This window comes from Toxotes jaculatrix, chromosome 9 (genome assembly GCF_017976425.1).
Source record: "Toxotes jaculatrix isolate fToxJac2 chromosome 9, fToxJac2.pri, whole genome shotgun sequence".
NCBI lineage: Eukaryota > Metazoa > Chordata > Actinopteri > Toxotidae > Toxotes > Toxotes jaculatrix.
The window spans coordinates 3,852,563-3,876,989 of NC_054402.1; the positions used below are offsets into that span (position 1 = coordinate 3,852,563).

Here is a 24,427-nt window from a genome sequence, read left to right on the forward strand (position 1 = left end):
CAACGAGGCAGATTTAAAAGTATTATGTGAATCTAAAGATACACTTTGGTCCTGTATTGAACATCATGAAGTCAGGGAGTCTTTACCTGTTTTTTAATCACCTGCTCAATCAGCCAGCAACATAATTCATGGTTTACTCATCCTTAAGGTAAACAAACGCCTGGAAAAGAATTTAGGAGAGTAACACATCCCAGAAATGTTTTTTTCCAGCCACTGTCACAGTCTGGTTTCCAGCTGTTTCCTGTGCCTTCTGTCTGGCAACAAACCAGGTGAGATAATCAGGTGTTAAATCCATGGAGGAGCCCTGGAACTCATGGAAACACACCACTGTCTGTATGAAGTGACTTTTGATATTTCTTGTTTGGAAACGTTCGGGCAGGGGGTCCTGCCTGTGGGGTGGTGGGGGTGCCTTTTACTTGTCTGTGCCCTATGGGCCCATTTTCTCATAATCCGCCCATGGCTGTGGGAACTACCTCAGGTTCTCCTGGCCTTGTCTGCCTCAGGGGGATGTTCACACCCTTTTGTCAAACAGGTTGTTATCAACGTGTGGAAACTGGGGACACCTGCTGGACGCCGCCTGCTATTACAGCACAGATGGATCAACACGTCCAATCCTCCGATTTCACACAAGAAGCTCCGTTTGATATAATGTTCGCCTTTAATGTCTCCTCACAAGCATCTTCACCAGCCACATATCAAACGGCGGATACACAGTAAAGTGCTGCCTAGTGCCGTCGCCTCTCGCCGGGTGATGCAGATGTCGGTTCCTCCCCATCTGTCCACACGGAGTCCGCCCTCCTGTCCTCACCGCCTGTCCTGTCCGGAGACTCCAGCGCATCCAGCAGCAGGAGCAGCAGCAGGAGACCTGTGGAGGAGGTAATAACTCTTTAACCTTTTATATTTTTTAACCACTACATGAAGATGGGAATTACAGGAGCGATTTAAGAGGAGCCTGCAGGTGTTTTGTAAGGTAGGACCCACGTCAGGTACCTGTAGTCAGAAAGTAAACGATACAAGGCAAGAAGTCTCCGAAGCTACTGAGAGCAAGAATTTAAAGAAGGAACTGGTAAACTTATGTTACTTTTATGAAGGTTTGCATACATTTTAATATATTAATAAATAAGGCCATAAAAACACTTTTTGTTAGTTCAAAAATATCCCAGAAAATGCCATCTGTCACATGATTTAATCATCTATAGCCCTGACGTTTGACAATATGTTGTCTGCAGAATCTTACTATTTTTATAGTTTAAGGCAGAGATGATTTGAAATTGACAGTTCTGGACACTGGTTAAAAAACAAAAAAAAAAAACCTGCAATGTGTTTCCCCTGAAGCCAGATTTAACATTAGGAAACGTCATTATCAAATAAATCAAATTTAACAATTTAACAACAACAAAAGAATATTTTCTGCCACGTGTCCTCAGTTTTTTTCACTTTTGTCTCAGAATCTGCAGCTGCACAGTGACATGCATGACTTTTATTATTTTATCATTAACAAAGTCAGTGCTGTATCTTTCAAAAACAATAAATGCCACAACGGTGACTGAGTTTGTCTTTTAGCCAGACTTATTACCTGTTGTGTCAACAACTATTTTCCTGAATAAACATTTCAATTTTACATGGTGAAGAACCAGTTGTGAAAGAAGTATTCACTTAGTAAAAGTGCTCTATTACAAGTAAACGCCAGTGGTTTCTAACCAAGGGGTCGGGCCCCTCCCAACTGTCATAAGATAAATGCGAGGGGTTGTGAGACGATGAAAGGTGCTGGAATGAAGAAAAAACTTTTTTAACTGTAATCTTATTACTATGTATTTGATAAGCTTATCATGATTTTTTTTTTACCTATAGTATGGTATATCTGCATCCTAACTAGTAACTACAGTGTGTAAAATGGATAAAGTTCTTCTAAAAAGGCCATTTCACTTCTTTTTGTTCTTTCAGCAAGGGTAGATTATGGAACTAGGGAGCAAACACATTTGTATTTATTTATTTATTTTTTTTAAAGGATGAAACAATATGAATTTCTTGTCGCATGTTTTATCTGACAGTGACAGATCCAGCTGGTTGTCGTTTCCTGCTGCCGAGTGTTTCCACATCTGCGCGCTGAGAGAAGCAGGAGAAGGAACCATGATCGACCTGAGCTACCTGACGGAGGAGGAGCAGGGGATGATAATGACAGTGCTGAAGAGGGATGCTGAACTGAAGAAGGCCGAGGAGGAACGAATCAGGTAGAAATACGTGACTTTCAGCCAAGCTTTCGTCAAAGAACTAAAGAATCATACTCTGAGCAACTGTTTCTTATCTGCTCAACTTGTTGTACATGAGCTGAAATGTTGTGCACAAACATTTGAGCTAATGTCATGTTATTCAGCTAATTTCATTTTATGTATTTAATACAACCAAGTGCCTCCATTGCCTGTTATGTGAGACGACGTCTTTGTGGGACAGTAAACATGCCAGTCATGATACTTGTCTGGCCATAATAGAGTAACACAATAACAGCTTGGCCGGATACAGAAGTTGCCTCCATCTCTGAGAAGCCTCAGTGTGAGATGAGCAATTTGATTACAGTCGAGTTGGCGTCCACACACAGGACACGATCATGCTGCTCTGACAGACAGGAATAGAAACCCTTAAAGGCATGATGGTGAGAGGTACCTCACCTGTGAAGAGCCTGATGACCGCACAGTTGAAATTAGCAATAGTGCATCCTGACAAGGCCTCCTGTCAGCTGGGAGTTAAAGGGAAATGTTAAACATTGCAGCTTAAACTCAAAATCAGCTGTTCCCAAGCTTTTTATTGAATCACTGGGAGGGGTCAGACATTCCTCGCAGTGTATGTTCAAAGTCACGTTAAGACAAACAACAGTTCTCCTGTGGGCTCAAACAGCGTTCTTCATCATCAGTCATAATACATTTAAACTAACAGAAAAACCCCAAATTTACCCTCAGATGTACTGCGTTCAGTTTCAAGAGTCAAGAATGTCAGGAAACAATGTGCTTTTCATTGTGAGTTTAATGGAATTGGCCGCTGACTTTTTCATCACGGCGAGGCTGAATGCTCGCTGTGTCCCGACCAGTCTAGTGTAAAAGGATTAAGCCAGCAGCCTGTAATAATGTGCTACCCTTTTTTCACATGACCGTTGTGGTTCAAGAGGAAAGATGAGTTGGTGTGGTCATTTTAAGGCGCAGGAATTTTTCTTTTGACTCTGTAATTCAATTTTACCTTGATGGAAATGTTTTCCAAATTCCTTTATTTAGATGGATCATGTGGAAATGTTATATAATGCTGATAATGAAGCAGTGAATAGTAGAAAAGAATACACCGTAAATGTCAAATACAGCAATAGAAGCTGTTAGTTTCTTAAAATGAGTGCATAAAGTGCTTTGGGAGGAGAGATTAAAGTTTAAGGTAAAATAAATCAGTGAGAGAATTGAGACAGTCCTAATAAAATCATGAAATAGGGTGAAACCAAATAAGGTAGGCTTGTTTCCAACCATCTCCAGTTGAGCAGAAACTCATTCATGCATGTGGCGTGAACAACTTCAAAACACCCTGTGGTGGTTTGTCTCTTCTTTGTCTGTCCTTGGCTTTAAATTTCACCTCGTATTTGGAGATTAGCGCTGCACAAACTGAATCAAACTGGTGTCAGATTCTCCATTCAGAGCAGCTTAAAGCAAGTGTTGTCTTGTATTTATTCACTGACAATAGAGTGCCTTCTTGTGTCTCTGTAGCCGCTGTGCTAGAGAAGCACAATGTCCTGTGTACCCTTTTTTTTTTTTTTTTATAACTTTCTTTCAGAGTGAAATGGCACTCAGCTTGGACTAACACAATACATAAAAGAACTATAAACAGCCGCTTCGCTTAAGCATTAGTACATGTTTCCTTTGTGGTTTTCCAACAGGAAACTGGAGCAAATACTGAACAGCAGCTCACAGTCAGACAGCAATCTGAAGTACCTGACCGGAGAGTGGTTTTACGAGGCCAAGTCTCGCAGACACATGGACAAGATACATGGCTCGGAAATCATCCTGGCCTCCATGAAACAGAAGAAAACTCCTGGTCTGGGTGTGTTGATTCTCCACTGTTGATGGTTCCATTGGTGACTTCAGCTCTCACGGCTCAGTCAAAAGATGTTATTTATTTATTTATTTACCTGTTATCCAGCAGCAGGTTATGTCTTCAGAGGTATTTTCATGACTCCGCAGATGTCTGCTTTCTGCCCAGAAGGGTAACATGTTGCCCGGAGCAAAACCAGGACTTAAATCCAACCTTCTCTGAGACTGTGTCAGCCAGTGCTGATGCCTGCACAGTGGATTTAACAAATGCTACAGCGGAGAAGAAGACCTGAGTAAAGCTGCACTGTAGTTGAGAATGTTGGATTTAAATGTTGGTTTCACCCTGAGCAAACGTTTTATCCTTTGGTGGGAGACCGTAGTCAACTGTGGGATCATAAAAACACCTTGGAGGATACAACCCACTGCTGGATAACAGGTGAATAAATAAATAAATGAACAAACATTTCCTTAATCTCCCGTATACTCAGCTCAGCCTTCCTCTTTCTCTTGCAGATCGGTCTCTCAGAACCGAAAGATCCAGAACAACAAACAGTCGAGGCTCAGACATTGCTGCTCCGCCAAAACCTGCCAGATGTTTGGAGGCACTACAGCCACGGGAGATAAAGTACACATTCCTTTCTTATTCATAGGTTTCATGGCCAGCCTATTAACGAGGTTTCAAGATGTGGCGACTCACATGTACATGTAAACATTTCAATGATTGGACCAGCACATATCGCACCACGCTTAATTAACTCTTGTATGTGTGTTTCTGCTGTGTGAAGACTTAGGTCACAAGATACAGCCTGGTCGAGTTATTAGAATCATACATTCTCACGCAGACATTATGAATTATCTGCTTGTCTCCCTTAAAGATTCTGCTGAAAGTACCTTTTCAAATTACATTAACTCAGTCAGTTTGAAATACTGGAGCAGCTCCCCTCTGCCTCTTTCTCACTCTATCGGTGCGCGCGCAGTGTGTGTAGTGTCTTGTGACTCAGCCTGTGTAAACATAGGTGGTGCTGACTGGGAATGTGCCTGTTTTATAGGCCCAGCAGCAGCCACTGTGGTGTACTGCTCACAGCACTACAGGATGTGGTCTGTGACATGTGAAGGGAAAACAGATTGACAGTTTAGCAAAGTGTTTAACGTAAGAAAGCTCTGGGCATAATAACTCCAAACGAGAAGTGACTGTTAGTGTTACTATCCTGTGGCTGCGATTTCGGTAATACCAGTTGATTTCTGCCTGTGATGATATTTTTATTCTTTGGTTTTTGAGAGTAACTGGATTACAACCAAACTGTAAATTTACAGCATGCAACTTACTGCAACGGAGGATGCTTTCGCTATTTTGACTGAAACTTGGCAAACAACACAGAATGTATGTGTAATTACGTAACTTCGTGCCTCAGCAGGGACACATAATATTCCTCTGTAATGGTATTGTCAATATTTGGCTTTGCCAAGGCTCTGTACTTTGTGCAGAGGGATACAAATTCCCTAAACACACAAGACCCAAGAATGTAATTGCCTAAACCCTATTTGCAGTCTGATAATGATAGGTTATGCAATGTAATTCCTATGTTTTATTCCGGCATCAAATGTATTTTAAATGCAGTCACTAAATTAATTAACAATAGTCTTTTCCTGTAAAATGAATCCTCTTCTTCCTTCACAAAATGCCAGTTATTGTGAGTTTATCTTTTAGAGTCTTCTCTCATACTTTTGGAGCTGCTTTGACATTTTGGCTAGATTGCTTGGGCAGATATTTTTCTCCATGATATCAGGATTATTTACGAGCCAAAAAGCCCCAGTCATGCATATGAGTATACCTTTGAGCAGCAGACACATCTTGTTAAAATGCACTTCATCTGTGTAACCTCATCTGACAGTCTGTAGAGTTTGTATTTCTTTTAAATTGACTTTTCTCCACTAAACACAACACTAAACATTTTATTTTTTTTGTCCAGTGATGCTGAAAAAGAGAATCTAAGTTCAGCAGTCCGCTCTCCAAGAACAGTAGGTGTATGTGTGTAACAGATCGGCCTTTTTCACTCCATTTTTCCTTTCTTTGGTGCAAACTTGTTCTAGTCATATTGTAGCGATTGTGATGTAAAACATTAAATATATTCATTTTCCTTCTAGCCAAGACACAACCCTTTCAACCATGCATCTCTCATTATTGTTGAGCCACCCGAAAATAATAATGGCATGTCGGCCAGCCGGGCTCAGGAGTCATCTGAGACAGGTGAGAATCAAAATTGAAAACAGATAAACACATTTTTAGGGAATGACTACAAACAAGTGACACAACGACCCTGTTGTCTTTCTTCTGTGTTTCCCTCAGAGCCCATATCTCCACTGAAGAGTCACCCAGCAGGAGAGGCCAGTCAGACTTCAGGGGGCTCCCTCACATCAGAGGGCTCTTCTGTAGGTTTCAGACCAGTGCCAAAGAAAAGGACGTTTCTCTCAAGACGTACCTGCAGCCAGTCAGAAAGCAATGGCCTGGGTTTAGATGCTCAGGTAGGGTCTTCTGGGATCGTTCCTGCCCCAAGACGAAGCCTCCCGCGTGGGTCCAGTGGGAGCTCTAACCAGTCGTGCCTGAAAGGCCAAGACGAAATGTCTCAGAAAAGTTCAGCTGCAGTGTCTAATGAGGTGTCTCTGCCTGCTCGGCCTTCCGGCTCTGCAGATGAAACCTCCCAGCAGCTACTGTGTGATGTATCTCAGGTTTCCTCTAATTCCAGTCAGGAGAGAGAGAGAAACCCACCTTCCGTACCACAAGACAGGTCAGTGGAAAATTCCCTGTACAACTATTACCCATATCTCCAAGTAAGACTCATTAACATTACCTGTGCAATTTCAGACCGGCTACATACGTCAGACGTGATGTCCCAACCGAGAGAGAAACCCCACAGAAGAGCAACGAAAGAGATGATCAGACCCGAAGAGAACACGCAGGGGTGAATGCTGCCTTCCTGCACAGCAGCAGCGTTCAGGACTCAGACAGAGAAAACAGCAGCAGTGTGGGAACAGCAACAAGGAAGGAGGAGCTGAGTTTGACCCAAAGCACTGTGGGTAAGTTCAGTCGCAGTCAGACTCCGCTAACTCGTGAGAGAGTGAGAAAAAAAGTTAGGCGTAATTTAGTGTAGTGCATCGACAGCTATGCAAGCGGCTCTGTGGCTTTAGCACAGCAGTGCTTTTACCTAAACATCGACATGCTGATATTAAATCACAGTGTGGCCATGCTACCATGTCAGTGTCAACAAAACAAAAAGTTTGACCTGGTGATGGCAAGAGATGGAAATACAAGAAGTCTGTAGGATTCATCCTCTGGGGACCATGAATTTGTGTGGACCAAATGAGAGACAGACCCTGTTATCCCTACAGCAATGCTGCTTATGTGTGCCTGAAAATGTAAAAGAATACAAGCTGTGTTTTAGATGATATTTTAAGTTAGTGCAACAATTTGTCTATGAGCTGTTGCTTCTGTTTTTTTTTTATTTAAAAGAAGTGACCAAACCTACTGTAGGACTGACTACAGGTAATAGCTCTCTGACTTTATCCTGGCAGGTATCTTATTCTCTTTTTGTGCCTTTCTTTTCAGGTCCAGAACCTCCTGTATCTTATGATCTCAACTTCATAGATAAGTCTGATCAGCAGTCACAGAAGAAATCAAATCAGAAACACGTGTTCAAGTTATCCACTCAGGCGACCAGTCCCACCGGAGAGGAGGAGGACTCCATTGCGAAGGTGCTGGACTGGTTCAGCCGCAGCACAGACAGCAGCGATTGGCTAAATACGGATGACGGTCCAGAGGACAAACATGTAGACACCAGCAAATTAAGAAGCAAAGATTCAGTGAGAAAGGATGCTGGGAATTTTACAAGTGATAGAAAGAAGGAGACTGCTGAAATGAAGAGAAGTCATTTACAAAGACAGACGAATGAAGCTGAAGAGCTGAGAGCAACAGACAGGACAGACAATGAGGAAGTGACTGAAACACAAGAAGAGGTGCAGAAGGATGCCAGAGAAAGAATCCGGTCCCAGGAAGTCAAAGATAGTGACAATGAAAGCCAGCCACCCAAGATCTCTCATCTGAAGTCATTCTGGGAGAAAAACAACATGGGCCCTAAAATACTTATCAACAAAGGACAAAAACATGTTAACCTCTCAGCAGAGAAAGACGAGGGGACCGTGAGCAAACCCCTCACAGTGTCTGATATGTCCTCTGCTCCTGGAATATACAGTGGGAAGGGGACTTATGATGAGTACGCCACAAATCATGAGGATGAAAGAGAAAAACAGCTGGTAATCAGTCCACAGAAAGATGTCAGAGACAATGAAAACTTAAATGACAACCAGAAGGTAGATCGTCTGGTTATAAATAACGACCCAACATACACCTCAGACTATTTAAAGTTGCCATCCAGCCCCCAAGTGGCGGACAGAAGAGGCTCAGACACTGAGGTTTTATGTGTAACCGCGCTCAGTTCGCAGCCGAGGACAGCCATCCAGTCTACACTCAGTCCAGAGTCTGAGAGTGTCTCTTCAGTCAAACCAAATCCACAACTTGACAGTATTTCCCAATCAAGAGAAACTCCAATGCAGGAAGAGCTGTCAAAAACTGTGCCTGTTTCTCAGGTGGATACTGATGTCCAAACAAGGGACACTCCGGACTCTGAGAAGCTCTCTTTATCCAGAGACATGGACTTCAGGCAAGGTGGGAATGATGTGCAAATCACCTCTAAAGCACAACTTCGCAGAGGTTCATGTGAAGACGTGAGGAGGAGGGACAGTGACGATAAAAGCATGCAATCAAGCATGTCTCCTAAAAGAAAAGAGGATGTGTCTAATAAAGACAGAACTAATAGCCCTCGTTTGACACATCAAGAAAGTACAACAGAGAGGATCAAGCAGCTTAAATCTTTCTGGGAGCAGGAGAGGAACAAGCCCATGTTTTACACCGGCAAAGCTAAAACTCTTGGGGAAGGTAGAGTCGCCCGTGGTGCAAATCAGGCAAAGCTGAATAAAAGATTTACAAAGTCAGAGTACGATCTGAGGTCAATTGGAAACAATTCAGGCAGCGATGAGGAAGACTCCAATAGAAATCATCATAATTTTACTGTTCTTCCTTTGAATCAGAGAATAGAAAAGTCGTCCCCGAGCCTCAGCACGAGCCGAACACAGTTCAACACCCTGCGCGAGTTCTGGGACGAGGCCACGTCCGATACCAAGGGATCATTTTCCTCTGACAAACCCAAATGCCCTAAAAGGAAAGAGGCAATGAGTGGCCAGCTTCCATCTCAGGAGTTAAAGAGCGCTGACCCAGAGATTTACCGTTTGTCCTCCACTGTCGAAAAAACAAGACCAGCTGTCCTGAAATCATCTTCATCTCCGCAGAGCAGATCAAAGTCGCCACATGATAGACAGATGGGGTCTGGGCCAAGAGCAGTGAACGACAGCAAAAACAGCCTGTCTAATTATACGACAGCTGAGTCCAGAAGGAGCTCAAAAGACTCCGGTAGAGAGGAGAAATCCACAAAACCACAGAGCAGCTCAGGAAAAGAGACTCGCTCTCCAAAAAGCAGAAAAGACAGCTTTAGCAATTCAAGCAGTCGTGGAAATTCTTTGCGTCGCGCCACTAGCATGTTCGCTCTGAGTTTTCCTGATGAAAACGATCAAGGCCAGCTTAAAATAGATATCAGCCCTGTCCACTCCCAGAGCAGGAAGCAGAGGCAGGCCACTGAAAAAGGCCCCACGCTGAGAAGATCATCAGAAGAAACTGAGACTCTGACTCCCCGAGCACGAGCATTTGTTCCCAGAGACTACCGTCATTACCTGGGCATGACCGATAAGACCAGCGTCCACACCTCACTCGCCCCAGCTGTAAACGACGAGGGGTCAGAGGGCAAGACCGGGTATGAATTTGACCTGAACGGGCCAGTGAGAACCAGCACCCCAGTGGGCTCAGAGGAGCGTTACAGCAGGAAGGGTAACAAAACTAATCAGCGCCCCCAGTGGGCAACCTACAGCAGTTCAGACACGGGCCAGGAGTCGTCTGTGAGCAGTACATCAGAAACCTGGTCCAACTCGAGGATCAGTTCAAACCGTGAGCACCAACTTTTTTTTTTTGTTAGAGTCTAATAGAACAGTCAACAGTCTGATGTAACTCAAAGAACAGAATTCCCTCTAAAGATGCAGTTTACATGTCAACATGCTGTCACTGCATCCGTAACAGGCTAATATTTGAATATGAGATGTACTGTCACACCTCAAAACGTTCATTCTTGACTTTGGAAACAGGAAACTAAGAGTTGGCATTGAAATTAATATGAAATTCAAATTTATTCAGTCAACATTGAACAGAAGACTTTTATCTTTACATTATTCTCTCAGTGTACTGAAAATAAAGCAGTTTTTAATGCATGTTTTGAAGTGGACCAACTCTAGCTGTTTGCATAGTTGTGGACAGTTTATTATCACTACGGGTTGTTTCCAGCAATATCCTTGATGTCAAGTCCGTGTTGGATTAAATGTGTTGGCAGAAGCAAACCTCTGTAAACAGTGTGTGTACCTGTGATCAGCTGCCCATGTTTAGTTTGTGGGCTGGGTGATACAAAGCTTTACTGCCACCACACAGAAAAAGAAATGTTTTGCCAAAACCACCACTTCAGCAGTTTAATGACAGCGTTGTTCCACAGTTGTTTCGTCTTCATTCTCTGTTAAACATACTGTCTGTTCAGTGTCCTTGTTTTCTGTCATGTCAGTAGTTACAGCTGATTTCTAGCATGAAAAACTTACGCCAGCAAACAAATGTTTGCCAGTTAATCCGAGCTTTTTCTTCCCCCAATACGTACTGTAGGTGAAAATGATGATGAGGCCCAAAACCCTGTGAGGAAAGCTCTGAGGCGAGCAGAAGCACGGCCTAAAAATCTGGCTAAAAGTATAGAGGACATCACAGCATCCTTATCACCATGTAAGCATGTCACCAACTTTTGAATCTGAATGTTGCCACTGACAATTTTGGGTGACAGAGATTCCTGTGATTGTTTCTCACAGGGCAAGAAAGAAGACAAGACCCAGCTGCTGACCTCAGACGCATTAGCGATGGTAAAAATTGCCTGATCCTTTTCATGATGGGCATTTTTCTGGTGGTGGTTTAGTCAAGATGTTATATCTTCTGCCTTCCGTTCAACTTCTCTTCAGTTTCGTCCATCCCGTCGCCCTCCTCATCCTTATTTTCGGATCCGGACCACCTGAAAAAGATGAGCAAATCAGTTCCTTCGTTCTTACAGAAGGAGGTAAAACCACCGCTACATGTTTTAGTCCAGTAGGTCAAAGCCTGCTCTGCATCCCTGTGCACAGAGCTCTCTGTGCCTGCTGTCTGTGTTGCAGGACGTTGGCAGGGACACTGACTCCACCTTCGAGGATAGTTACCACCGAGGAAGACTAATGACGGGCAGCTCGATGACTAACCTCACCAGCTCCTCTGGCATGGCGTCTGTGTCCTCTGTATGTTCACTCGCAGCAGCATGCACCACTAACACATGAGCATGCTTCACACTCAGACACTCCTCTCTGAAACTGCACTGCTTGTTCGCTTTTAAGCTCAAGTTCTGATTTGCATCAGTTTGTTTTTTGTAAAAGTGGTATCACCGCTTCTGTCAACAAGACGCGGGCTATACTTCCATCGCCATCAGACTCGTGGTAGTGAGACGATGGTGATAGAAAAGCTCCAGTAAGCAGCTGTGTACTGGGAGGTTAGCAAGATGAACAGTTGTAAAACCAACCAGTTTGTCCTCATCCTTAGCTTTTCTCTTGCAAAACTGAAAAATTCAGTTTGAAAAGCATAAATCTTGCCTTTGTTGTTGTCGCCCTGGTGTTGGAAGTGTGGAATAGACTCACTGTTGCCCCTTGTGGCTGTTGGCTGTCATCTATAAGTGTTTTTTTCTCCTCATGCTTCGTATGGGGCAGTAATGAGTTCATCAGCATCACAATGAGGTGAAGAAGAGGCTGTGCTAGGATACTTACTGGGCCCAGTGACACAAAAGTAAGATTTATGCTTTATCAAAAGTGTTTTTAAGCAGGTTATGTAAGAGAAAAGGCTTTGAGGACAACGAATGACTTGTTTTTGCAAATGTAAATATTTTTAACTGCCACAGCTCAAACAGTACACGGTCTCTTACTGGAGTTTTTCTATGGGAAAAACAGGGCCAGATGGTCAGCTCTGTCCTTGAATTTCAGAAAACACACAAGCCACAAATTGCCCAATAAAAATATTTCTGTAATGACTACAGTCATCATTGATAATGTAAAATGTTGGGTTGCTTGTTTGTGTGTGCTCCCAGCTGAGTGGAAGTGTAATGACCATGTACAGCGGGGACTTTGGGAATGTGGAGGTTCAGGGAAATATCCAGTTTTCCATCAACTACGTTCAGAGGCTCAGAGAGTTTCACATCTTTGTGGCTGAGTGCCGGGACTTGGCTGCAGTCGACCCAAAGAGGGGTCGCTCAGATCCGTGAGTAGTGTACCTGAAGTCCTTAGTGAGCAAGTTCTCAGATGTTTTCATATTGTATGTAGTGTTCATTCTCTGATTCTCTCTCTCTTTTTCAACGATAACTCTGAGGTTGCTTATTTAGCAACAACAATTTATTCATGAATAAGTTTTCAAGGGCCTTAAGTTACTGTACTGGTGTAAGAAGACGCTTTATTCTGAGGAAGGCAGAGTGCCAAGATGTTGAGTTATGAGTGCGCAGCTTTTATTCCTTCCTTTTATTCTCTAAGCAGCCTAAATAACTGTGACTGCTCAGGTTTCTGAAATTTAACAACCACTGAATAACAGTCTCTGGAAAAATTCATTTGTGGGGGATAAATCAATGAAGGACCTGCAATGATCTATGAACTTTCTTTTGTATTTAAACTCTACTACTATAAAACAAGAGTTATGTAGACTTACATTTTATTAAATAAGTACAGTCTAATGAATGTAATGGTTATTTTAGTTTATCAGTTGTTGACATGTGAGTCAAAAAGTAAATGTTGGTCTCTAACTGTGACTGTTTTTTTTCCTACTTTTTAAGCTATGTCAAAAGCTACTTGGTACCTGACAAAGCTAATCTGGGAAAGAGGAAAACATCTGTAAAGAAGAAGACACTGAATCCAACTTTCAATGAGATCCTCAGAGTAAGAATCCACAGATGCTGTGAAATGCCAGTATTGTGCTAAACGCACACAGATACTTTCTCACACTGTCACGCTTAATACTCGCCGTGTCTGAAAATCAACAAACAAAAGCAGCTCCCTCGTCTCTGTCCTTACAGTATCGTGTTCGCATGGAGTACCTCAGAACTCAGACGCTCATTCTCTCGGTTTGGCATCACGACACCTTTGGCAGGAACAGTTTCCTCGGCGAGGTAGACGTGGACCTCTCCAAGTGGGACTTTGATCACACCCAGATGAACTACTTAGCCCTGAAAGCAAGGGTAAGAAGAAATACACACACACAAACAGGCTGCTTTAGCCATTGTACTAGTTTTCTCATCAGAAAACAACAGTTTATCTAAGAATGTGGTCGGCCTGCTCATTTCCCCAGAGTCTATTTGAGCTGGGTATATCACATGCACCGCGGACATTGTGTAACCTGTGTACAAAGGAATTCTGGAGCTTCATGATGGATTTTTGGATGCACTATTTATGTAACGTGTCTTGTGTAAAACATTTCAGACTACACCCACTCTAGCGCCATCAAACGGCCGAGGAGAGATGAGACTAGCCATACGCTACCTGCCACAGATCACCCACAGTGAAGGTCAACATGCAGTCTTGCTGTACTATTTTAAAAAGTATATTATATCCAAATATTAATCCAAAATAGATTTTTTGGATTGATTAATACTTAATCAATCCAAAAAGTAAACAAATGAGAAAGTGTCGTTAAATTCAGCAGGAGTTAGGCTGAGGTGTTTTCTCCAGTGTGACTTGGTTTAGCTAGCTTAATGCCTTATTGAGTTATGTGGAATTACACACTGAACTGAACCAATATATAATTTCATCAAGTTTTCAATTACAGGTAACAGCTATGGAAATATTCATTTAGTGCATTGTACTAGTGCAGTAAGCCAGAGTGTTTTTACTAAAGAAAAACAGAATGTTTAGCAGCCAAAGGACTGTTACTACTTTTTGATTCAGTCTGGTTTTCTAACTGTATATATGGTAAAAAAAAAAGTCAGATTCTTAACTCTTGATTAAGCAAAAATTTTGTTATTGAGTTTCGGCTTCATGGCCTAATCACACATACACCTTTCTTCTTTAAAGGTGTAACTAAAGACGGTCCCAACACCGGAGAGGTTCACATCTGGGTGAAAGAATGCAAGAACCTGCCTCTGATCAGGGCCACCATTGACCCATATGTTAAGTGGTATGCATAAAACATTCTTCACAGGTGCGGCTGTCAACCGAAGTTTTCTGCTGGAACAATCAACATGTTTCCTTTTCCCCATCATCTCAAGCTTCGTGCTGCCAGACACGAGCAGGAAGAGTCGGCAGAAAACACGTGTGCTGCGGAGGACAGCAGATCCGGTGTTTAACCACACGATGGTGTACGATGGCATCAGAGAGCCTGATCTAATGGAGGCCTGCGTGGAGCTCACTGTCTGGGACCGAGACAGGCTAGCAAGCAACCTGCTGGGGGGCCTGAGGCTCGGAGTTGGGACAGGTATTGGTGGTTGGGAGAGGTCTATGTAATTCTCCAGCATTTCCAGCAACTGTAAAATAATCTAGGTGATACTTCTTATGTAGATATATCTCAAAAAACAGAAATCTTAGATCTTAGATTTTTACATTAAGTTGCAACAATGGTGGCTGAGCATGCTGATATGTTGTGTATAGATTGATCACATACAAAGGGTAGTAACCTGTTTAGTAGTAACAGAATAAAAGCTATGAAAACACAGGGTATGAGTGAATAGATGTGTTCTTAATACTTTGATTTGTCTGTGTGTGTCTCTGTAGGCAAAAGTTATGGAGCAGTGGTGGATTGGATGGACTCAACGCCCTACGAGGTGGCCCTGTGGGAGCGGATGATGGCTTCCCCTAATGAATGGGTGGAGGACGTACTCCCGTTAAGAATGGTGAACTCTCTTACTAAAAAGTAAAAACACAGTAAAGTAATTGTTTTAAAGATCATGTGTCCTGATTCAAATTCAGTCAGGAAAAGCTTTATAAGGATTTTAAAAAATTGCTAATCAATCATTTGGCAGTAATTTTACAGCAATGTGATGCCAGGCTTTTTAAGAATGTCACCAGACAAAAAAAAAAACTGCATAAACAGAAGTCATTCATCAATCACACTCCAATAAACACACACAAAAAAATTTAAAAACTGAATTACATATAAATAACGTAACAAAATACAAAAAGAAACAGGTAATTCAGTCAGAGCATCTGTATAGCTGTAATTAATAACCACACTAAGCATTTTCTTGACTACATTGTCCTATATTCTCCATTACTTCTCTTTCTCTGGTGGTATTCATGTTGAATGCCTTGAAGGAGGCGAAAGCCAAACCCTTATGGTGTTTAAAGTGCGCATTGGCCTCTTGAATAAAGGCTTCATTCACACTCTTGGCTTTCCAGAGGTGTAAGGATCCACTCTTTTGTTTTCTAAAGCAGTGTCTTAGTTGCTCCCAGTGTGCAGCACACCTCGTCACTACCCAAATATATAGACAGCTAATCGCAGTTATCTTGTTGTAAGGCCAATATTAACTTATTAGCCTTAAAAATTATTCATGTTTATTTATTTAAGTTTCTCAAGGGATTGAACTAAAATGTCCACAATAACAACTGTAAAAATGTTCAGGGGAACTTTTTTTAAGAGAAAAAGTTAATTTCTGCACAAAATCAGTCTATCAGATTAGTGATTTTTTTTTTTTTTTTTTTAAATCCCAGCACTGTATAGCTTTGGTCTAGTGAGCTGTATATCCCTCTTAAGTATCTTTACTTTGACATGTCTTTTATAAAGCAATGCTAAAACACTGGGTAATGTACTTTTTCATGCACCGGACCTTTAAGAAACCAACCCTAACAGTATATACTGTATCTGCCTTATGTCACCTCAAACTGTTCTCACAGCCTTTTATTCACTTAAGCATCTGTACCTTCTGAAAACATAATTTCTTAGACTAACACATATTCTGACAGTATTGTTATAGATGTAATTTTAATAAGGAAGCATATCTGACATATGACGAACTATTGCACTTAAATGTATTAACCACAAGTGGGATTAAAGAAATTAAACACAGGACAACTTTCGCGAATTTTTTTTATAATTCTAAATTATTAAAATTCAGCCCAAAGCCAGTTAGCTTAGCTTAGCCTTTTGTTTTAAGTGAAGAGATGTAAATACACTGAATAAACAGATATTAGAATGAGCCTTTCTGCTAAATCACTTCTTTACATCATTTTCTTTACATATATATTTACATAAGTTATTCGGGGGACTCACCTGTAAGTCTTCATCTTGTGTCTGTTATTTTTTTCCTGAGCTCTCCTTTTATAAAAGCCACCAAATAACAAAAAGGTAAGAACTTCTCACACAATAGAGTAACATTAGCTGGGTGTCATCATCCAATATGCACAAGTTACTCAACAAAAAAATGTACATGCCCACTGACATTTTTTATGTGTGAACATAATTCATCTTTTTGAATATTGGCTGGAACATTTCCAGTAGCTTGACATTTTTGAGGTGTAAACTATAATGCTAACTCATTGAAACACAAGGGTATATTGAAAAAGTGGAGGTGATATAAAGAGGAAAGTGTTGTAATAAGATTCTTACTAGAATCAGAGCTGGGAACCAGCTCTAACCCTAGCTAAGGACATGGGATACTACAGCGTCTGACTTTCACAATAGCAGGAAACCCTAGTACAAATAGGTTTTTTATATATATAGCAGTTATGACAGCCCTAACCTTGTGTGTGCCAGTTTCACAGTTTATTTAGGTTTCTTTGATGTTGTTGTTGACGACTCTCATAGTTTTTACTGTTTACGGATTTTGTGCCATTTCACTGAAAGGGACGCAGCTGTGAGATGGTGGGTGGAATACATTCTAAATACAGACTGCTGGGGTTAAGACATTTTAGTGCACTGAGTAAGGCTTGAGGCTGACTTGTTTCTGCTGTCTTTATTCCCCTTATGATGATAAATACACACACTGGTAAGAACAGTATTCACCACACCAGACCTGTGTGACCAGGTGTGTGTGCATGCTGCTGTTTTGCCAAAAGTGAATATCTTGTTTGAAATCCAGAACACCAGGAAATTAAACCTACTGAATTTGGTGATCCCCTGATTTTTCCTTTAGTATCACCAGCAAGTTGACATTTTTGGTTTTTGTTTACTTTGTTGATCCGCTGATTTCCCATCTTCCACCTCCAGCAGGTAAACATTTTCAGTCGCACAATGAAATATCTTGACATCTACTTGATGAATTGGTACTGGTAAAAACTGGTAAAATTCAATGGATCCCAGATGACTTTTGTGATCCCCTGACTTTGTATTGAGTGCCACCTCCAGGTTGAAAGATTTTATGTTTATTTGAAGCAGCTAGTACTTTTCAGCTCATAGTTTAGCTGTGCGGCTCGTCACTGTACTGTTTTACAGCTCTCATAGCGTCCCTTTTTTGGAGACAGCAGACCCACTGTTCATTACATGCTTAGCACCAAAAAGCAGACAGTTAGTGACTAGCTGGTGAACACAGTGGAGCATTTAGTCTCAAAACAGCCAAATATCTCCCTTGGGAGTTGGACTAAAGAGACTAAAAACAGAGCTGAGAAATTGGACTCACACTCATCAGGTGGACACAAACACAAGAATGATGTTTATGTAATGATAAACCAGCAAGGGAGGGAGCAAAAAACTGTTGCTCAGATCTGTATGATCTGCAGAAGTATCCAACTTGACTTATATTTGCCAAGTACTCATCATTTACACCAACCTTTAAGTTTTAGTTGATTCTGTCTGTTCACCCTTAAGAGACAAGGTTAATATTAAGACTTTAATGGTGCATTTTGTCAAAGACTAAAGCGTGAATACTTCATCATTCTCACATTTTAAAAGTAAACCATTTTTAACTGATATGACTGTGACAACATGATTAAAGCTAACATTTAATTATAATACACAATTATTATACAGATTCTGTGCCCTCGTCTCCACATTAATAAACTATGTGATTCATCATGATTATAAAGTTGCATGCCAAGATAATTGCTGACCACCGTGTTATGATGCTCTGTTTGTGAAATGGAAAAGCTACTGTACATAGTGGTATGAGAGGATTATGTTTCTGACTATTGTTTCACATGGCTTGTTTTACTAGCAGATGATGAAGTACTAAACTGGCAGTTTGGGAAATAAGCGAAGAGACTTCACTCAGCCAGTGGCTGTTAGTGGATGATTGGTTTTCTCCTCCTGATGTACAACGCAAAGTATATGGCCATGGCGATGAGGAGAATTGCGAGGATGACGATGCATATTATTACAGCCACCACAGGGCTGCTGTAGTTGGTCTCTGATGCCAAACCTGCAGGAGCAGGGAGGAAGAAACGCTTTACAATATCAGACAATCACATACTTCATGAGTATAGTAATTAATGGTGCTAATTACTGAATGAGCATGAACCAAGAAAGTAGTTCATCAAAGGCAGTTTTACCCAGTTCATTACAGCGTGTTCATACAGACAGACACATCATATAATGTGACATATGCAGCCGATTCTTACCATGAGAAGCCAAGTAAGTTGTAGAATCTCCTGAAAAATGAAACCAAAACTATGGTCAGCAGTTGGCAGAGTGTACTTTTGTGTGTGTGTGTGTGTGTGTTTTGTTTAATGTGAAGCTACAGCCAGCAGATGGTTATCTTAGCTTAGCATAAAGACTGGAAACAGAAGGAAACAGCTAGTCTGGCTTTGTCTAAAGGTTGATTGTTAATGTACTGACTCATATAAAAGTGTAAAGTTACTGGAACACATATGGTGTTTTTGCTTTTAATGGCTACAATTAATCAAAAAAGACTAACCCTGTTATTTACCACATATTTTCATAGGCTTTAAACAAGAATTTCCAGTCAGATTTAATCAATCAATCAAGCAAATCTACTTTAGCATGTCTATCTTTAATCACCATATAAAGAGTTATTATTATAGGATAAAGGGATGTCTTTGTTTGCTGTATTTTGCTCTAAGGACGCACCACTGCTCTGTTTGCCCACAACTATGGCAGGTGATGTGACTGTAGCGTTGGCCGACACATCCTGGGTCTCTCTCTTTCTCCTGCTTTGGGAACCACAGTTCTGCCGAAAATCAAAAAAGACAAAAAACAAAACAAAACAAAACCCTGATTTATCTACATGATGTACTGATTTGTGGTATCTTAAAATTACATTAGGTCTCTTAATGGAAGTCTGGTGAATTTATCAAAAACAAGTGTACTCACAGGCAATAATGTGTTACACGAGGACACCTCACAGAGTCTGGTGACGCAGTGCAGGTAGAAAGTGGAAACTGTCAGATTTTTGTGCTCCACAAATCTGAAGGCCTCAAAGGAGAAGTGGGCCCTCTGAGACAGGCCATTGAGCTCCACCTTAGTTTGTGCATCACGTGTACACCTTGGGCAAAAACAAAGACACAGGTAGTGTTACCGGGCAAGTACAAAGCGTTAGTTTAGAGCTGACTGTCAGAGTGAGTGCGAGGTATCATATACTGTGCTTGAATACATGAGACTCACCCTACAAAAAGATCATAATATGTGTTAAGGAAAGGGTATGGACTTGTTGTTGCATAGCATCTGTCCAGCAGCACGTTGAACCTTTGAGGACAGACAGGTGGAATTAAAAGTGTTTTTTCTTATAAATATAGTTAATATTAATATGGCAAAGCCTGGCAAACTACCTGTCTGTTAGATTGGTAGCTTGAACTGCAACATAAATCTTGGTCTTCAGGTTGAGTCCTGTCTGTGGGATATTTAGGATGTCTACGTACTGTTCGTCCTGTTCCAAACAAAATCAAGTCATGAAATGTTTTCGGAAACACTCCCAGTCCATTTTTAAAAGCTACAGCAGGCCTTACTTTGTAGAGCTGCATACTCAGTGTGCTGATGAAGCTGCCATTGTTGTCTCGTATGGCAAGATTCACACCTGATCTGTATTGAGTGAAACATTACCCATGTCACGCATTAGATACTTGGATGAATGTAATTCAGTCCTGCTTATTTCACTTTCAGTGCAGGTGTTATTTTGTCATGTAGCATACTCACACGGCCAGTTCAGTATTGTTCAGGAGATACTGCATCGGGTAACGACAGGAGAACTTGTACAAGATCTGTGGGCGATAGGTGATCATACCCGCAGACGGGTCTACAGAAGTAACCGTGCCAGAAATGTTGACAAACTGGACGTTTGAGAAGTCGGAAAACTGTCCACTCCCAACCTCAGTGATTATCTGTTGGATAAGAAACAGATCTGTAAAAACAGTTTAAATCAGTTTCCTGATTTTTGTTTTTGTTTTTGTTCTTTTTTTTTTTTGAATACCAAAATTCATGGTAGTATTCTTGGCTTTAATACCAAAAAACAGACTTTTACAACATAACGCTACAGATTTTGAATTGTTCTAATATTCTGAACCAGCTTAATGTCATAGCAGGAGATCTTTCAGTAAATCTGAAATGTAATTTCTAGGAGACATGGTTGCACAACTGATGTATACTGTGAAAATAACTGGTAGAGCTATTGTTAGGAATACCTTAAAGTTACTATTGCAAGCCGAGATGGCACTTTCATTTATGGGGATTTTGAATCTTAAGACTGGTGGGTCAACGCTCCAGTCAGCAGTCCCAAAACACCCAGGTTTGTTGAACTCATTATTGAGGACCATCAGCGACTCATTGTAAAGAGCTTGGTACACTGGGCAAATGTAGATGCTCAGGTCCATATTCTCAGTGCCACAAACCACAGTTATGTCAGAGTTTTCTAGGAGAAATAAAAAGGGAGAATATAAATCAAAGTGCGATAGAAGTGTGAACAATACAGTAAGTAAAGAAAATATCAAAGAAAGTGCCACAAACCTGGAGGTCTGTTTGTATCACTAAGAATGCAGCTTTCAGGTATCTGAGCCTCTGTCCTCAGAATTAGGCCAAGCTGGCACACAAGGATGACCAGCCTCATTGTTCTGAGTGTGGAAATGAAAAAACAGCAAAACAATGGGAACCAAACGCATTCACTGTCTTCTTTCAAGGGAAAGTGCTTTGAAAGAAAACATGGTCACATTTTTTTATATTCCCTTGAGTACATGAGGGAAAAGCTTACAAAGTTATAAAGTTACTTAAACCTCATTATGCAACAGACAGTAAGCAGTCACTTGAAAGAAAACAGAAAACAAACAAATAAAGGTTTCTTGACATGAAATAACTGATATTCTGAAATTCAGTTTCACAAGTTTACACAGGACACAAACATATTCTTCATTTTGCACATTACAAATAAATTGGCATTATCGATCAGATAAAGACTCTCAAATTATATCTCATATGTCAAGTTTGATATAAAGACCCAATTAATCCAGAAACATTACAGTATTTGTAAGTGGAATTTTATATCCATTATTGAAAAAATTAAAAATAATTTTACCAATTTAAATATTGTCACAAAAGTGTAGTCTTTTTCACACAATCAATTCGATGTAAATATAAATGCATTAAGCTACCGGGAAAAATACTTGATAAAGTAATTCCAGGGACTCACCTGTAAGTCTTCATTTTGTGTCCTGCTATTGGCTCCCAGATCTCTCCATTTATACTGTCGCCCCCCAAAAGGGGCGTGTAAGGGAACGTCTCAGACAATAGTGTAACGTGAGCTGGGCCTTTAACATCTTCATGTTTCATGTACATTTTGAATTTTAATAACAATTCATGTAAAATAAACCTCATGCAGTTCAACATGTGGCTCGCAATCACCTTATGTTGTCTTTTATTTAGGTTTCTTTTCAAACATCATCAGCTTTCTGCCTCAGGAGTCTTGGAGCCAATCCTAGCTGACACTGGGCGAGAAGTGTGGTAGACCCTGGACCGTTAACTCCATTGCAAAAAAAATGTAATGTTGAAGAAAGAAAGAAAAAATTCCTGGATCTGCCCCTTTAACCAGATCCGCACCAAAATTATGGGTATAATGGTTCTTTCCTTGCTGTTAAATTGAAGATATTTTCAAATGAGTTCAAACAAAAACTCTGAAACCACTGACCGCATTCTTTGGATTTAAATGTTGAAAACTGGTTCTGACTTTGTCTCCTCTTGATGCTCTGTTTACAGCCGTTGGCTTTGAACTAATGCAGTAATGTATTAGCAATGGTCTCACATTTGCGCTGGCATAAGATTCAACTTTATATGTACAGTAATGCAAGCTTAATAGCAGAGGGAAAAACACTTGACTGTTGTACTAGGTATGGACAAGGTATGGAAAGCATAATGTATACACACAAGCAATGTTTCAAATAACAATGTTTCATCAGACTATGAAAGAACAGGATCAGGGATCTGCTCACAAATACTTTCTTTTGAGATTGTTTGATGTGATAAAAGTCTCATTATTGTGCCACAGAGTCCGAGTTTTGTAATGGATCAGTTTTTGTTATGGCCTCAGGCTGTAAACTGTAAATAGAAAAATTCAGTGCCATTTTGTACAGTCCGCAAATCAGAGACACACCTATCTGAGAGAAACCCAAAGTCTTTTGTGAAGCATCATGACACGAAAGGGACTCCTGAGTAACTCGGGTCCCTGAAGAACACCACCACAATACACCATGAAAGTACAGCCTGAAAAAGGTGCCTGGTGGATTACTTTAGACATATCAGATGTCAAATGCCAGTTTTAATCTCCTTTGTTGTCTAAATAAGCATTTGTCTGCAAGCAATGCCATCGGTGTTACTGAAGGCACATTTCTTCAAAACTTGGACCCACAAGCAGTAAACGTGGGCACCTTGGGGAATCGCTAACACAACTAGGTCAGGACCCAAGATCAAAACAAATCTGAAAAATTAAAAGAGAGGGGATATAGTTAGTTTGTGCTGCAGGTTACTGCTTCTGTCCCCTCTCCCTCCTAGCCAGGAGCTTCTCTCTTTCTGTCTGTCTGTGTTGTGCATCAGGTACACAGGTGTCAGGCGGCAAGCTGCTAATTAGCTCCAATCTTCTGAATCTTCTGAACCTTCTGCTAATTCTCTGCCTGCAGAGCAACCTGCCTCCGTCCCACTGATCTACCTTGAGACTGCTCAGTTCTCCCTGGTTCTCTGGACCCACATTGCCTTGCTTCCCTCTGCCTATTCCCCCTGCCTTGCCTTGCCTTGCCCTGCTCAGCTCTCTCCTCAATCTTGCCTCAGCCTCACACCAGTCTCAACCTTCCCCCTGGTTCCTCCACGGCCAACCTCTGCTCTCCTCTGGCCACAAAGACCCTGCTGCTCTACTCTCAACCACTGATACAAGTTTGTTGATAAATAATCTCTTATTCAAACTCATAGCCTCCGCCTCTGTCTCATAACTCTCATAACTCTAGTCTCATAACAGTTTTACCTTGGAAAGAATGTGTTCGCAAGTAAGCCAGCAGCGTGCATTGTGAGCTCTGCCGTGACGCACAGATTCTAGGGCCCAGCTTATCACAGATATATCAGTATCAGTGTATAAAGGTATGTCAGTCAATAAGTGACAAGAAATTGTAGAACAGAAATACCGAAGGTATTTTTAGGTCACTCGGAAACAGTGTCACCATTCCATAGTTTATCCTTCAGATGACTAACAAGTTTATTGTTCAACTGTAAACTGTCTTGCTTGTATCTTCGTTATAATTCTGCAATAATCAAATTTACTTTTTTACTAATTTAATAACCAAACATTAATTAGTGAGCTTTAGAGGGGCTGCTATGAGAATTTTGAAACAGTTGGAAAGACTCAGGCTAACTGTTTCCCCTGGCAACCAATCTCCATGTAATATTTTCCACTTATTCCCAGCAAAGAGTGGCTTCATCCATCTGACTCATGTTTGTGTCTTGGCTGAGCTTTACATTATCAACAGGCATTGTTTAGGCTTTGCAACAAAGTCAGACATATACATAACACTGTCATGTGTCCATGAATGTGACTCTCAGGAATGTGAGGAATAATAAACTTCATACACTCCCAATGGGAACAAAAGTCTATATGGATGTTTACATTGAAACAACAATGGTAGTCATGTAAGTCTCAGGGGACTAAACAAGTGTCTTGTCCCTAAAGGCCTGTGACACTAAAAGCAGCTGCATCCACTGAAGGGACTCTTGAGAA

At 41.1% G+C, this 24,427-nt stretch overlaps 2 protein-coding genes across 4 annotated transcripts; one reads left to right on the top strand and one right to left on the bottom strand.

Annotated features, from left to right (window-relative positions):
* The first annotated feature begins 744 nt into the window (after positions 1-744).
* sytl2b (synaptotagmin-like 2b) lies at positions 745-16,370 on the top strand. 3 transcript variants are annotated; one of them, XM_041047121.1, is made up of 20 exons: positions 745-876; positions 2,052-2,231; positions 3,908-4,071; positions 4,575-4,686; positions 6,032-6,080; positions 6,207-6,309; positions 6,409-6,847; positions 6,925-7,136; positions 7,666-10,170; positions 10,924-11,037; positions 11,121-11,171; positions 11,268-11,362; positions 11,457-11,573; positions 12,410-12,579; positions 13,142-13,244; positions 13,382-13,543; positions 13,785-13,869; positions 14,376-14,478; positions 14,570-14,775; positions 15,072-16,370. In XM_041047121.1, exons 1-20 carry the CDS (start codon positions 752-754, stop codon positions 15,212-15,214), a joined length of 5,238 nt encoding a protein of 1,745 aa, XP_040903055.1. In that variant the 5' UTR covers positions 745-751; the 3' UTR covers positions 15,215-16,370. The 3 variants fall into 3 exon arrangements, with proteins under 3 accessions (XP_040903055.1, XP_040903056.1, XP_040903057.1); XM_041047122.1 differs by lacking the exon at positions 11,457-11,573; XM_041047123.1 differs by lacking the exons at positions 745-876; positions 2,052-2,231; positions 3,908-4,071; positions 4,575-4,686 and adding an exon at positions 5,226-5,286.
* A 1,992-nt stretch (positions 16,371-18,362) lies between these two features.
* Positions 18,363-21,286, bottom strand: LOC121187729 (zona pellucida-like domain-containing protein 1). The gene is made up of 10 exons (XM_041047124.1): positions 21,187-21,286; positions 20,865-21,091; positions 20,380-20,564; positions 20,193-20,265; positions 20,016-20,113; positions 19,852-19,932; positions 19,561-19,732; positions 19,318-19,417; positions 18,849-18,878; positions 18,363-18,649 (listed from the first exon to the last, which is right to left on the bottom strand). Exons 1-10 carry the CDS (start codon positions 21,284-21,286, stop codon positions 18,513-18,515), a joined length of 1,203 nt encoding a protein of 400 aa, XP_040903058.1. The 3' UTR covers positions 18,363-18,512.
* Between the last annotated feature and the right edge of the window lie 3,141 nt (positions 21,287-24,427).

Coding starts and splice junctions, on each gene's coding strand:
- sytl2b (XM_041047121.1), top strand. CDS start 752: ATGCAGATGTCGGTTCCTCCCCATCTGTCCACACGGAGTCCGCCCTCC. Junction 877..2,051: donor GCAGGAGACCTGTGGAGGAG/GTAATAACTCTT, acceptor TTTATCTGACAG/TGACAGATCCAGCTGGTTGT. Junction 6,848..6,924: donor CCTTCCGTACCACAAGACAG/GTCAGTGGAAAA, acceptor GTGCAATTTCAG/ACCGGCTACATACGTCAGAC.
- LOC121187729 (XM_041047124.1), bottom strand. CDS start 21,286: ATGAGGCTGGTCATCCTTGTGTGCCAGCTTGGCCTAATTCTGAGGACA. Junction 19,933..20,015: donor GCTACCAATCTAACAGACAG/GTAGTTTGCCAG, acceptor CTGTCCTCAAAG/GTTCAACGTGCTGCTGGACA. Junction 18,650..18,848: donor AACTTACTTGGCTTCTCATG/GTAAGAATCGGC, acceptor CTGCTCCTGCAG/GTTTGGCATCAGAGACCAAC.